Genomic DNA, 12096 nt, shown 5'->3' on the forward strand with positions numbered 1-12096 from the left:
GTTATTTATAATATAGTATTATGTATATGTGGGTTTTTTTGTGTGTTTCTTTTCTTGTTTTTTTTTTTTACTAGATTGAAACTGCTTCTGCCTTGGCTGGAGGCCAGAATTCATGAGGGCTGTGAAGAGCCTGCTACTCATAATGCATTAGCCAAAATCTACATAGACAGTAATAACAATCCAGAGCGGTTTCTTCGGGAAAATCCTTACTATGACAGTCGTGTTGTTGGAAAGTATTGTGAGAAGAGAGATCCGCATCTGGCCTGTGTTGCTTATGAGCGTGGCCAGTGTGATCTGGAGCTTATCAATGTGAGTACTGCCGGCTGACATATAGAGAAGACAGCATTTTTAAAACCTGTTACATAATGTTAGACTAGTGAATTTTGAGAGTTTAGAGTGGTTTTAGGTAATATGGAGCATTTTTAGAAGGTACATGCTTTTTAAAAAAAAACTGCTGATAATTATGAACTTAAACTGGCCAAAGTAGTTGATTACATTTATATTCACCCATTGACATTTATGCCCCGGTTTTATCACGTATGTTCTCATACACTCATATGTAACATACATGTATATATTTTTTACATATACGTGTATATGTATGGGCACATCTAACCTTTTAACCTTATGAGAATAAGTTGCATACCTCATGGCTTTATAACCCTTCAGTGTGTATTTCCTAGGAATAAGGGTATTCTCTTTCATGACCACATTATGGATAGCAACCTCAGTCAGTCTGACACTGGTAGAATACTGTTAAAAATCTGTTTCGTTCTGATTTTGTCAATTGACCTGAGAATGTTTTTTAAAAGAAAATTTTCCCTTTAGTCTAGGATTACATACTGCTTGTACGTGTCATATCTTTCATGTCTCTTCTAACCTGAAACAGTTCTTCAGCCTTTGTCTTTTAGTGACAGACATAATTGGAAAAATAGTCTTTTTCTCTTTTTTAATTGAAGGTAACATAACATTAGCCATTTGAAAGTGAATAATTCAGTGGCAGGTAGTACATATACAGTGTTGTGTAATCATATCTCTCTTGTACGGAGTTCTTATTCCAAGTTTTCATCACCACACGAGGAAATCCAGTACTCACTAAGCAGTTGTCCCACATTCCCTACCTCCTTCCAGCCCCTGACAGCCTCCAAACTGCCTTCTGTCTCTCTGGATTCACCTATTCTGGATATTTCTTATTAGTGAAAATTCTCTTTAAAAAATAGAATGTTCTTCGCTTTGAATTTCTCTTATTATTCCTCCTGATTAGATTTAGATTGTATGTTTCCATCCAAAGTGCATTACTTAAGTGATGTTTTTCTTATGCTGTAACATGCAAAAGCACCTTATGTCCTTAGTCCTTCATTTTGAGGGTCACTTTTCATCAACTTGTCAGCTTCTCCATTATAGAAATAAATTACCCCTTATAGATGTGTTTCCCCTTGCAGGTATTAAGTAGTCTGTGAGGAGACAGTTAAGACCATTCTAGTATCCTATTTGTGTGTGTCCCCGCCCCCAATTTTGAATCTATTAATTCTTACTAAGCTATTCTTAATGTGTTGGTTGCAAAATGACAATTTTCCAACTTCATCATTTTCTCCGTATTTATCAGTCAACGTGCATATTTTCATGGACTTATGAGTTCTGTGGGTTAATGATGCATGTTTTTGATTTTCAAATTATCCCCCTTTTGGCTGATAGAAATCCCATCAGCCTGCCTCTCATGGCTTTGTGTCATGATCTCATTGCTCTTGAGCACATCTTGTTTCCTCGCCCAGCAAGTTATACCATGCTTATTTTATACCCTCCCAGCCGTGGATCATTCATTTTTTTGAAGAACTTTGATTTTGTTCAGTGGGGAGTGCTATTAGAAACCCAGATCTAGACTCTACGGTGTATTTCCTTCTAGGGTCTTTGAGTGATCAGAGCTGTATGCATCTGTGAACATACAAATTCATATACGTATGAACATATGTATGCATATACACATGGGAAAATGAACACTGAAAGAAAGCTCTGAAGGTGGACTAGCCTTACCAAATGTTAAAGCACATTACAAAAACCTCTATAATTAAAAATTGCATCCTGGTGCATGAATACACGGGCCAGTAGAGTAAAATATAAAGTCCAAATATAGATCCACCATCAGGGTGCTTTTTAAAAGCCTTCAAAAATATAACAACTTTTTTCTGTTATTTGAATTTTAATAAGAAAAATATGGTTGTGACTTTAAAGATTACATGTAGAAGTAATGGATTTTTTTTTTTTTTTGGTATAAAACACTAAATAGGGTATAATGATAGGATATAATCTTTTAAAATTACAGTCAGTCTGTGGAAAGGTTTTATTGTTTACCTTGAAATTAATCTTTAATTTCTTATTTAGGTCTGCAATGAGAATTCCCTCTTCAAAAGTCTTTCTCGCTATCTGGTACGGCGGAAGGACCCAGAATTGTGGGGTAGTGTGCTGCTGGAAAGCAATCCTTACAGGAGACCCCTCATTGATCAGGTAAAATTTGCAAATGCATTCAAGGCTCATCTTTTTAACTATAAATAAAACCTTTTCCCTCATCATATACCAAATATACTCAAATGGATCATATTTAACTGTGAGAGATGGCAGTAAAAAATAGAAAATAAAGATGATACTAAAATATATATATATATATAAATGTTAACGAAAATGAAGTATATCTTCTCCAAGAAAATACGTCCCCAAGGAGAGAATTTAATTACATAAGACTCCCTCAACTCATCATAGCTAAAAGGATACCAGTAAATCAGACATTTAATAAAATTAGTAAGAATTACTGTTAAAAATACCTGAGAAGTAATTAAATTGATTGGAAACATTCAAGACAAGGGTAAATCAGCAAAGAATAAAGACTGGTGAATGATCTAGTAGATAAATGTTAAGTAAGTCTCAATAGTAAGCAAGGAAGATGCGAGTTTATAGCTATATAAATAATTGAAAACATTTTTTAAAACCTTAAAAATTGAAGGTTGTTAATAATGGTTCTTAAATTATAAATAGAAGTATGAATATGGAAGAGAGTAAATTGAAGAATATCAGTTTTTCATTCCTCTCCTTGGAAGCATGTCTTAAGGAAAATTCCCAAATTGATACAAAGCTTCCTAGAGCAAATACTCATTGCTGCATCTGGGAGCCATGCAAATAGCCATAAACAGAAGCGTTACTGAGTGTATAATGCCACATGCATATGGTTGGACTTTACGTGACCATTAAAGTGATAATGAGGAGTGGTTATTAGGAATAATTTTTAATCAGGGAAAAGATAGAAATTATACTAGTAGGCACCGCTACCCCCCACAAAAAAAATTGGAAGTACATGTTATGGATATATGTGGATTTACGTAGAAAGATCTTTGGGTGGTAAATTAAAGGTATTTTATCTCATTCCTTCTCAATCTGTTTCATTTTCTACTGAGAGGCCAGCTTATTCTTATTAGATAATATCATCAAAACCACCTGGACTCTCAGTACTTATTCTTTGTATATCCTCTGCAGGTTGTACAGACAGCCTTGTCTGAAACTCAGGACCCTGAGGAAGTGTCAGTAACTGTCAAGGCCTTTATGACTGCAGACCTTCCTAATGAACTCATTGAACTGCTGGAGAAAATTGTCCTTGATAACTCTGTATTCAGTGAACACAGGTATGCTATGAGAGGGTTTCCTTGCTCTTTATAGTCAGTCAGTAATTATGGCCTGTCAGTTTGGGAAAGGAACAAAGAGACAAATGTTAGAGAATGTTGTCTTAATTTTCACTCTTCTGATACTCTCTTGTGACCCTCTCTCCTGAGATGGAATACTTTATAGCTACAGTGTTTGTTATGACTAATGAACTTTTCAAATATTACATTCAAATCTTTCTTTCTTAAAGGAACCTGCAAAACCTCCTCATCCTCACTGCAATCAAGGCTGACCGTACCCGTGTTATGGAGTACATTAACCGCCTGGATAATTACGATGCCCCAGATATTGCCAACATCGCCATCAGCAATGAGCTCTTTGAAGAAGCATTTGCCATTTTCCGGAAATTTGATGTCAATACCTCAGCAGTGCAGGTAAATCTTCACATTACCCGAGCTGATTTCCTGTGTAACGCCTTCTCTTGGTTCAGTGTATGCATTGTCCTCTGAGAAAGGGCATAATTTATTGCTGTGGTAATAGAAGAGCAATAAAATCCTAACCGTTTAAATGTAATTGCTACATGGTAAGATTCATTGTTCTATAACTGATGAAGAATTGGTTGCCTAGGTCTTGATCGAACATATTGGAAACTTGGATCGGGCATATGAGTTTGCTGAACGCTGCAATGAACCGGCAGTCTGGAGTCAGCTCGCAAAAGCCCAGTTGCAGAAAGGAATGGTGAAAGAAGCCATTGATTCTTATATCAAAGCAGATGATCCTTCATCCTACATGGAAGTTGTTCAGGCCGCCAATACTAGTGGTATGACTTCTCACCTTTATGTGTTTGCCAGAAAATGTGCCTAAGCTAAGCATTAAGTTTTATGTCTGTTCTGCATTGTGTTGGAGCTAGAGACTGTCTGGTGGTTTGCCCTCTTCCTTAGTGCAGATAAAGAGAGGCTGTGTTTTATGAACTTAAAAGCTCTATCGGGAAGTTTAATTTTCTGTTTTGAAGTCTCATTAGATTCTGATCTAGTTCTAATCTGATAACTTTAAGGAGAAGAGGGATTCAGCTCTTCATTTGGTCAGTAATCATACAGAGGCATTAATCGGAGTTTCACTATTTTGATACCTTTCACAGTTTACATTTGTTATTCTCTATACTGTTTCTTTGAAAAGGAAATTAATAGCAGTTCTCATTTACTTCAACGAGAAGATAGATGTTGATATGTTAGTGTTTGGATTTATTCATTTGTTTTTCTGTACTTAGGAAACTGGGAAGAGCTGGTGAAGTACTTGCAGATGGCCCGCAAGAAGGCTCGTGAGTCCTATGTGGAGACAGAATTGATTTTTGCACTGGCTAAAACAAACCGCCTAGCAGAGTTGGAAGAGTTCATCAATGGGCCAAATAATGCTCATATCCAGCAAGTGAGTTTCTCATTCAGATTTTTTTTTTTATGGAGTGTAAAAATAGTTGGGTAACTTTACTAGCTTATTAGGATCAACACATGACAACTGAAAGTTTCTAAGGAAATATCTTACTGAGAAAATGTTGTTTCTTCATATTAAATTGAGTCCTAACTTTGGAAAGACTGAGTTTCGGCTTGCTGAAAATGGTTTGTGTTTTTTTCAGGTTGGTGACCGTTGTTACGATGAAAAAATGTATGATGCTGCTAAGTTGTTGTACAATAATGTTTCCAATTTTGGACGCTTGGCATCCACTCTGGTTCACCTGGGTGAATATCAGGCAGCTGTTGATGGAGCTAGGAAAGCCAACAGTACTCGAACATGGAAAGAGGTAATCTGACAGTTTGATTGATGAATTAAGATGCTATTTAGGAATATTCTTTAAACTGATTAATTGAATTAACCATCCATGTTACACTTGAGTTCGCATAATTGCAATTTTTTAAATCGTAGGTCTGCTTTGCCTGTGTAGATGGGAAGGAGTTCCGTCTCGCTCAGATGTGTGGGCTTCATATTGTAGTACATGCAGACGAGTTGGAGGAACTTATCAACTACTATCAGGTAACGCATTGAAGTCTTTTATGTTAACTGAGATCTGTCACTGATATTCTCATCTTTAATTGCATCTTTCTCCTATATAGGATCGTGGGTATTTTGAAGAGCTGATAACCATGTTGGAAGCAGCACTGGGACTTGAGCGAGCTCACATGGGGATGTTCACCGAATTAGCTATTCTGTATTCTAAGTTTAAGCCACAGAAAATGAGGGAGCACCTGGAGCTGTTCTGGTCCAGAGTGAATATTCCTAAGGTAACTAACCTTTCATTGTAAGGCAACTCTATAGCTAAAACTAATACTTCAGTTTTCATTTAAAAAAAAAAAATTTTTTTTTCTATTAACTAGAATTAGTGACCCATATCTAAAGCAATTAAATCTTCCTTGTGCAGGTGCTAAGAGCTGCAGAACAAGCCCATCTGTGGGCAGAATTGGTGTTTTTGTATGACAAATACGAAGAATATGATAATGCCATCATTACCATGATGAATCATCCGACTGATGCATGGAAAGAAGGGCAGTTCAAAGACATCATTACCAAGGTGTGCACCTTCTTTAGAAGATAGTCTTTAGAAGGAGGAAGCTCATGAGGAAATAACTCTACCTCATCTATGGATTTTTGCTGTCTTAGGTTGCCAATGTGGAGCTATACTACAGAGCAATACAATTCTACTTAGAATTCAAGCCACTGTTATTAAATGATTTGCTGATGGTGCTGTCTCCACGGTTGGATCATACTCGTGCAGTCAATTATTTCAGCAAGGTAATAATTTTTAAAACCTCAAAAATTCATAGCAAGAAACTAAAGACGTTCCTGGATAACTTTGTCCATTAGCAATGTACTACATTTGTAACACACCCTTATTTTAAAGGTTAAACAGCTACCACTGGTGAAACCCTATTTGCGTTCAGTTCAGAACCACAACAACAAATCTGTGAATGAATCACTGAACAACCTCTTTATTACAGAAGAAGATTATCAGGTAAAACATTTTGGTTCTTTCACATATTCTCAAAATTCACAAAATTTATTTTTTCCTCAAAATTTACAATTCTCAAAATTGTAAAGTTGGTATGTTTTGCAGTTAAAAAAGCCTATCATCCCTTAGGACTGTAAACAGTAGGTACTTGTATGCCTTGGATCTAAATTTAGTCAGGTTTTCAGGATTGATAAACATGATGTCTTCTAATTAAATGCCAAGTTTGCAGAGTCCAAGTTAATGCTTTAGAAAAATACTATGGTTACTTCATTTGTAAACATCTAGATTGTAGATTGAGTTGAAAAGTTTTTGATCTCTTAAACTGGTTCATAAACCTTATATGGTATTAACTTTTTTATTCACTGTTTCTCTTGCCCAATAGCTTATTCAGTATGTGTCTTTTAGTAAACTTTCCTTTGTGAAGAATTTTCAGAAATGTAAAAAAGTAAAGATTAAGCTAAATTGCCTTTTCTTTCTCTTCTTGTCAACATGGTTTTCTTTCAGGTGCAGATCCAGTGCTGATCTCTATGACTGAATACCATGTTGAATTGTATCAGGAGTTTCCCTAGGGCATAAAATCTTACCCTCCAAATTACAAATCTTTGCAGTTTCATAACCATTCAAGTTAGTTCTTGATACCAAAAACCTTGGAGAAAATTGTTCCCTAGAAATTTTATAGTGCCTTCAAGGACCTTATTGTTGAACAGTTAGATTGAGCAATGTTGATACTTGTTCATAGTATAACTTTATGGTTTGATTCTTGAATCTAGGCTGTCTTAATTACAATAATGGCTGATTGATCAAGTCTTATTAAACATTTATCATGCAAGATACTGATCACATTACATGCAGTCAGTTATATACGGTAACGGCTCATTGATCAAGAATGATGGAACATAAAATTTAAACTAAAATGAAATACTGGTTTGGCATTTCAGTGGCTTTGTTTTATTTTTTAAGGCTCTGAGAACATCGATAGATGCTTATGACAACTTTGACAATATCTCACTTGCTCAGCGTTTGGAAAAGCATGAACTCATTGAGTTCAGAAGAATTGCTGCTTACCTCTTCAAAGGCAATAATCGCTGGAAACAGAGTGTAGAGCTGTGCAAGAAAGATAGCCTGTACAAGGTGAAGAAAGATGGTGGGGTGGGCCTATTAAGCCAAGAACTAGATGATCTGTGTGAGTCCTAAGATGGCATATTAGAAGTGATATGGTCTATAAAGGTATTAGTTTTTGCAAATATGGGAATTGCCTTTAAGCTCCCAGTTGAGGAGATGATAATTATGTCACTTCTTAATGTTGGAGGCTCTCATATGCTTCTGTCAGACCTCTCTGCTAAAAAGAGAATGCTTTCCTCTGTCTTTTACTTTTCTTTCAGGAAATCCTTAATTTAAATGATATAACTGTGAGGTTTTTTTCCCCCGTTGCATTACTTTAATTTATCAGTTCATCATATTTGAATTTAATGTTTGACTTTCTTTCTTTCCTTTAAATAGGATGCAATGCAGTATGCCTCTGAATCTAAAGATACTGAATTGGCTGAAGAGCTCCTACAGTGGTTTTTGCAGGAAGAAAAAAGAGAGTGCTTTGGAGCATGTCTCTTTACTTGTTACGATCTGTTAAGGCCAGATGTTGTCCTGGAAACTGCATGGAGGCACAACATCATGGATTTCGCCATGCCCTATTTCATCCAAGTCATGAAGGAGTACTTGACAAAGGTAATGGCGCCTCTGAGAACTAATCAGCCTGAGGATATGTAGAATCCATGTATAGACTTTGTTTCCAAAGGTTTTCTCTAAATAATTAATTTAGTTGATCATGAAATATTCCTATTCTCCAGTAGTTTTTAATACCTGACAAATGACATTGAATGGAAAGGTAACTCAGACATATCTTGGCAGATTGTTTATACTCAGAATACCACAGAATGTATTTCTGAGTGGCACATAGTATTACGTCCATATTGTATGGGTTTCTGTCTTTGTTTTTTTTAAACATTTGATAGAAACATTTTGTGTCAAAATAATGTCTTCCTCTAATCAACTCTTGTAACTCAGATGACCATTACTTAGTAGTTTAGATTCCCTTCTCTTTGGTTGGTTCTTGACTTTAATACGTATGCCTGTTTCCCATGGGAAAGCTTCAGCTGTATTCTTAATGTCCTGTTAATCTTCTCAATATTTTGATAGTTTAACCCCTTATTAGAAAATATTACAGGAGGTTAACAATTAATGACACATTTCCTAAAAGTGCGTTAAACAAGCTGGGAGTATAATCATCTTATAAGATTAACTTACTCTTCTTAGTATTTGTTTTTGATGTTGGGATGTTTTTACCCTGTCCTGCTGTGGAGCATTTTTAAAATGGTCCTAAAGGATCCATTTTGTCGAAGCAAAACATGCTTATTAAAGTCAGTTTCGCATCTGGTCTTTTCAGCATGTCTGAGTTAAAGGCGTGTGTCAGGGTGGGAGGTGCACTACTAACAACCCCCAGTGTGGCTGAGCATTTCCTTGGGCTGCCATCCAATTAGATATCATTGTGTTAAGTTACAGTTCTTTTGAGAATTAGCATTTTTCTGTGTAGAAATTGCTTAAATCCAGTGTAAGAGGAAAAAGAAAGTTGTCTTACCTTAGCCACAGATGAGAATAGCTTCTTTTCTTATGCATAATGCCAACTTGTGAGACCTGGCTCTAAGCTGCTGTTAACCGAAGTGCTGTAAATTTTACTAGCGATTAAGCTGCTTTCTTTCACACTTGACTCTAGCATAAATTCTTCTGCAATAAACTCTGAAGTTAAAAAAAAAAAATTCTGAGTTTTGCTTCCAGTATGCCCTTTATTTTCACTTCTCTCATACCTTTTTTAGTGGTTAGATGTTTCTCCCCTAAACCTTTGTTGCTGATTCTACCTTTTTATGCTCAATATGGAATTTGATTTTTTTCTAAGCTGCACCTTCTGAATTCCTTTGCAGGTTGATGCAATAAAGGAAAAGGTGAAAGTTGATTCTTTTCCATCTTTAAGTCTGGAGGACTAAGTCTAAGGAATTTGCATGATTTTTTTTCCTTCCTTTTCTACACTGCTGCTTCTGCTTTTTCCCCCAATAAATTTTCACTAAAGCCTCTGCAAGTCCCTTAAAGTATAACTATAATAGAGCTCTAGGACATGAGTAGATGTTTGCTACTAATCGGCTAATAGGCTTTAGGAAGGGCAGGAGGCTAATCAGTAGTTGGTTCACAGTCTCTCTTAAATATATTATTAAAAACTGAGCATGTTGAGTTTCCATATTAATTCCAAAGTTTCAGGAGATTTCTCTTCCCTGTCAGGGTATCTGGACCATAATAGGATTTATCAATATTCTAAGTAAAATTAAACAGCCTCTGGTATTACTTTGTGAGCGTGCCTGACAGTTGTTGAATTTAAATATGTATATATATGCCCTAAAAGGCTTTTTGGGGTTTTTTTGTTTTTGGGGTTTTTTTTTGTTTTGGTATTGAAGGACTGTGATCCAGTTTCTGATCTCTTGATTCTTACTAATTTTTTGCTGAAAGTAGATACAAGAGATACTAGCTGCTTCCGAAGAGACTTTCCTCATGTTTCTCCAGGTGTCCAGTTCTTATGGTGCTAGTTCATTTTCAAGAGAAATCAAAACTTTTACAATCATCAGATTAGCTTGCTATAATTGTTGCTAAGCAACATGGATTATTTCTGTAAAATATGGAACCATATTAGCTTCTGCTTTCTATAATAAGGTACATCTCTGAAGCTACAAATTTGCTGTTACTCATCCCTTTGGCTTGTCCAAAGTCAAATTTAGGCACCTTTTGGTTGCTGCTTCCGTCATTGGCTTGTCTCCATCCCCGTATAAATGAAACAAACTTACGAACTTGTGTCTGGTATCAAATTATGGTGAGAAAAGGGTGGGAAGATAAAGGACAGTTAAAACAATTTAAAATAATTGGAGGGGGAACAGTGCCTTGGAATTACGTTGAACCAAACCGGAGTCACCATTGGAACTTAGGGCAAACCTGAGTAAAATGCATTGTGTGTGAGGCCCTTCAGCAGCTAGTAAGCAAGGCAGTTAGAAAGCGTGTGTGTGAAAAATAGGTAATTGAACTGCAGTGTTATGCGTTGTTTTAAATCAAGCATGTACAACAGTCATTGCAATTACATCATACTACTTTTGAAACTCTTAAAGCATTGCTGTGGGCTGTGTGTGTTTCTTGAGAGCCTGTATAGCGACAGTCATCTTCAGATCTCACTTCTTGCTTCAGTACTTTTGCCTTTTTTTCATGCACACATACACCAAAATAACTGACTGCATGTTAACTTTTCCTCTGCAGCGTATTGCAGTCTCTGTGGAAAAGCCTTTTACATTATCATGAATATTCAATAGTACAGATGGAACTGAACTCAGTGACATGCTTACCTATAATTTTTCTTTTTTAATCCAAGGATCAGAAACTTTTGTTACAGCTCTTAACAAAAGCTTGTGTTCATAAAAGTCTTCTCTGCTTTTCTGTTTGGAGGAGTCCAAATTGGGTCATTGGAAACAATAATTGGATATTGCTGAGCCAGAGGCTGTCCCATTAAATAGAAAAATCAATTTTTGCTTAGCATGATGCTCCTCCTTCACAGTTGTTACTTTTTGTTTTGTCTCTATGCCCAACCTGCCTATGTCTATGCCTGGGCATTATGACATTGCTAGCTCTTCTAAATCTTTAACAGACTTCTGTCTTCAACATCTGACTCAGACATTAACTTTTAAACACATGTTCACTTTAGAATCTTTTCCTTGAAAGTCTGGCAGTGTGTTACTCAGTGGGTTGTTTTGTTTGATTTTTCTTCTTAGAAGTTATTAATGTACACTCATCCATGTACTTTTTAAAAATAACTTCTTTAGCTCAGTCTTGGATACTTAGCAAAACCCCATCTGACTGGTCCTTGGTGGCACAGATTGTACTTTAGATTAGAGAGCTGTAGTGATTTTTGTTTTTAAGTTTGGGTGCCAAACAGTGAGTGTTTCTTGTGGTACTTATACTCCATAGTAGTCTTTAATTTGATAGTGGGGTAATTTTAACACATGAGTCCTTAGGTTATAAAATTAAAAAAATGAAATACAGAAGCAAACTAATAACCCATCTTCCCAGGGTAGAAAAACCACATTTTATCTGAAGGTGTCTAGAATCTGACTCTTACCACTTTTCTCACATTTTGCTTCCTGACAAATTAGGGTAGATTAGACCCACATTTAAGACACTCACTATAAAACAATTAAAATACATGTAACATACTGTCCTAACCTTAATGGCCTGTGTAGGATTGAAACACTGTTTTTAAGATAGTTGCAAGTAGAAACTAGGTTCTGCTTTAACCTTTCTGGGACCAAGTCTTTAAAGCCTTTTTGCTGAAGTCCTGCATGTCTTTTTTTTGTGAGTGATTTTTCACTCTTCGC

At 36.0% G+C, this 12096-nt stretch overlaps 1 protein-coding gene across 1 annotated transcript in view; it reads left to right on the forward strand.

The window, feature by feature from the left end:
- Positions 1-12096, forward strand: part of CLTC (clathrin heavy chain) — a 63085-nt gene that overhangs the window by 46677 nt on the left and 4312 nt on the right. The window contains exons 17-30 of the mRNA XM_068978400.1: positions 75-309; positions 2380-2502; positions 3523-3668; positions 3896-4079; positions 4273-4465; positions 4913-5070; positions 5276-5440; positions 5563-5670; positions 5751-5918; positions 6056-6205; positions 6295-6426; positions 6536-6646; positions 7604-7774; positions 8144-8365. Coding sequence (XP_068834501.1) covers positions 75-309; positions 2380-2502; positions 3523-3668; positions 3896-4079; positions 4273-4465; positions 4913-5070; positions 5276-5440; positions 5563-5670; positions 5751-5918; positions 6056-6205; positions 6295-6426; positions 6536-6646; positions 7604-7774; positions 8144-8365 — 2266 coding nt within the window. The remainder of the gene's footprint in view (positions 1-74; positions 310-2379; positions 2503-3522; positions 3669-3895; positions 4080-4272; positions 4466-4912; positions 5071-5275; positions 5441-5562; positions 5671-5750; positions 5919-6055; positions 6206-6294; positions 6427-6535; positions 6647-7603; positions 7775-8143; positions 8366-12096) is intronic.

This window comes from Capricornis sumatraensis, chromosome 8 (assembly GCF_032405125.1).
Source record: "Capricornis sumatraensis isolate serow.1 chromosome 8, serow.2, whole genome shotgun sequence".
Classification (NCBI taxonomy): Eukaryota; Metazoa; Chordata; class Mammalia; order Artiodactyla; family Bovidae; genus Capricornis; species Capricornis sumatraensis.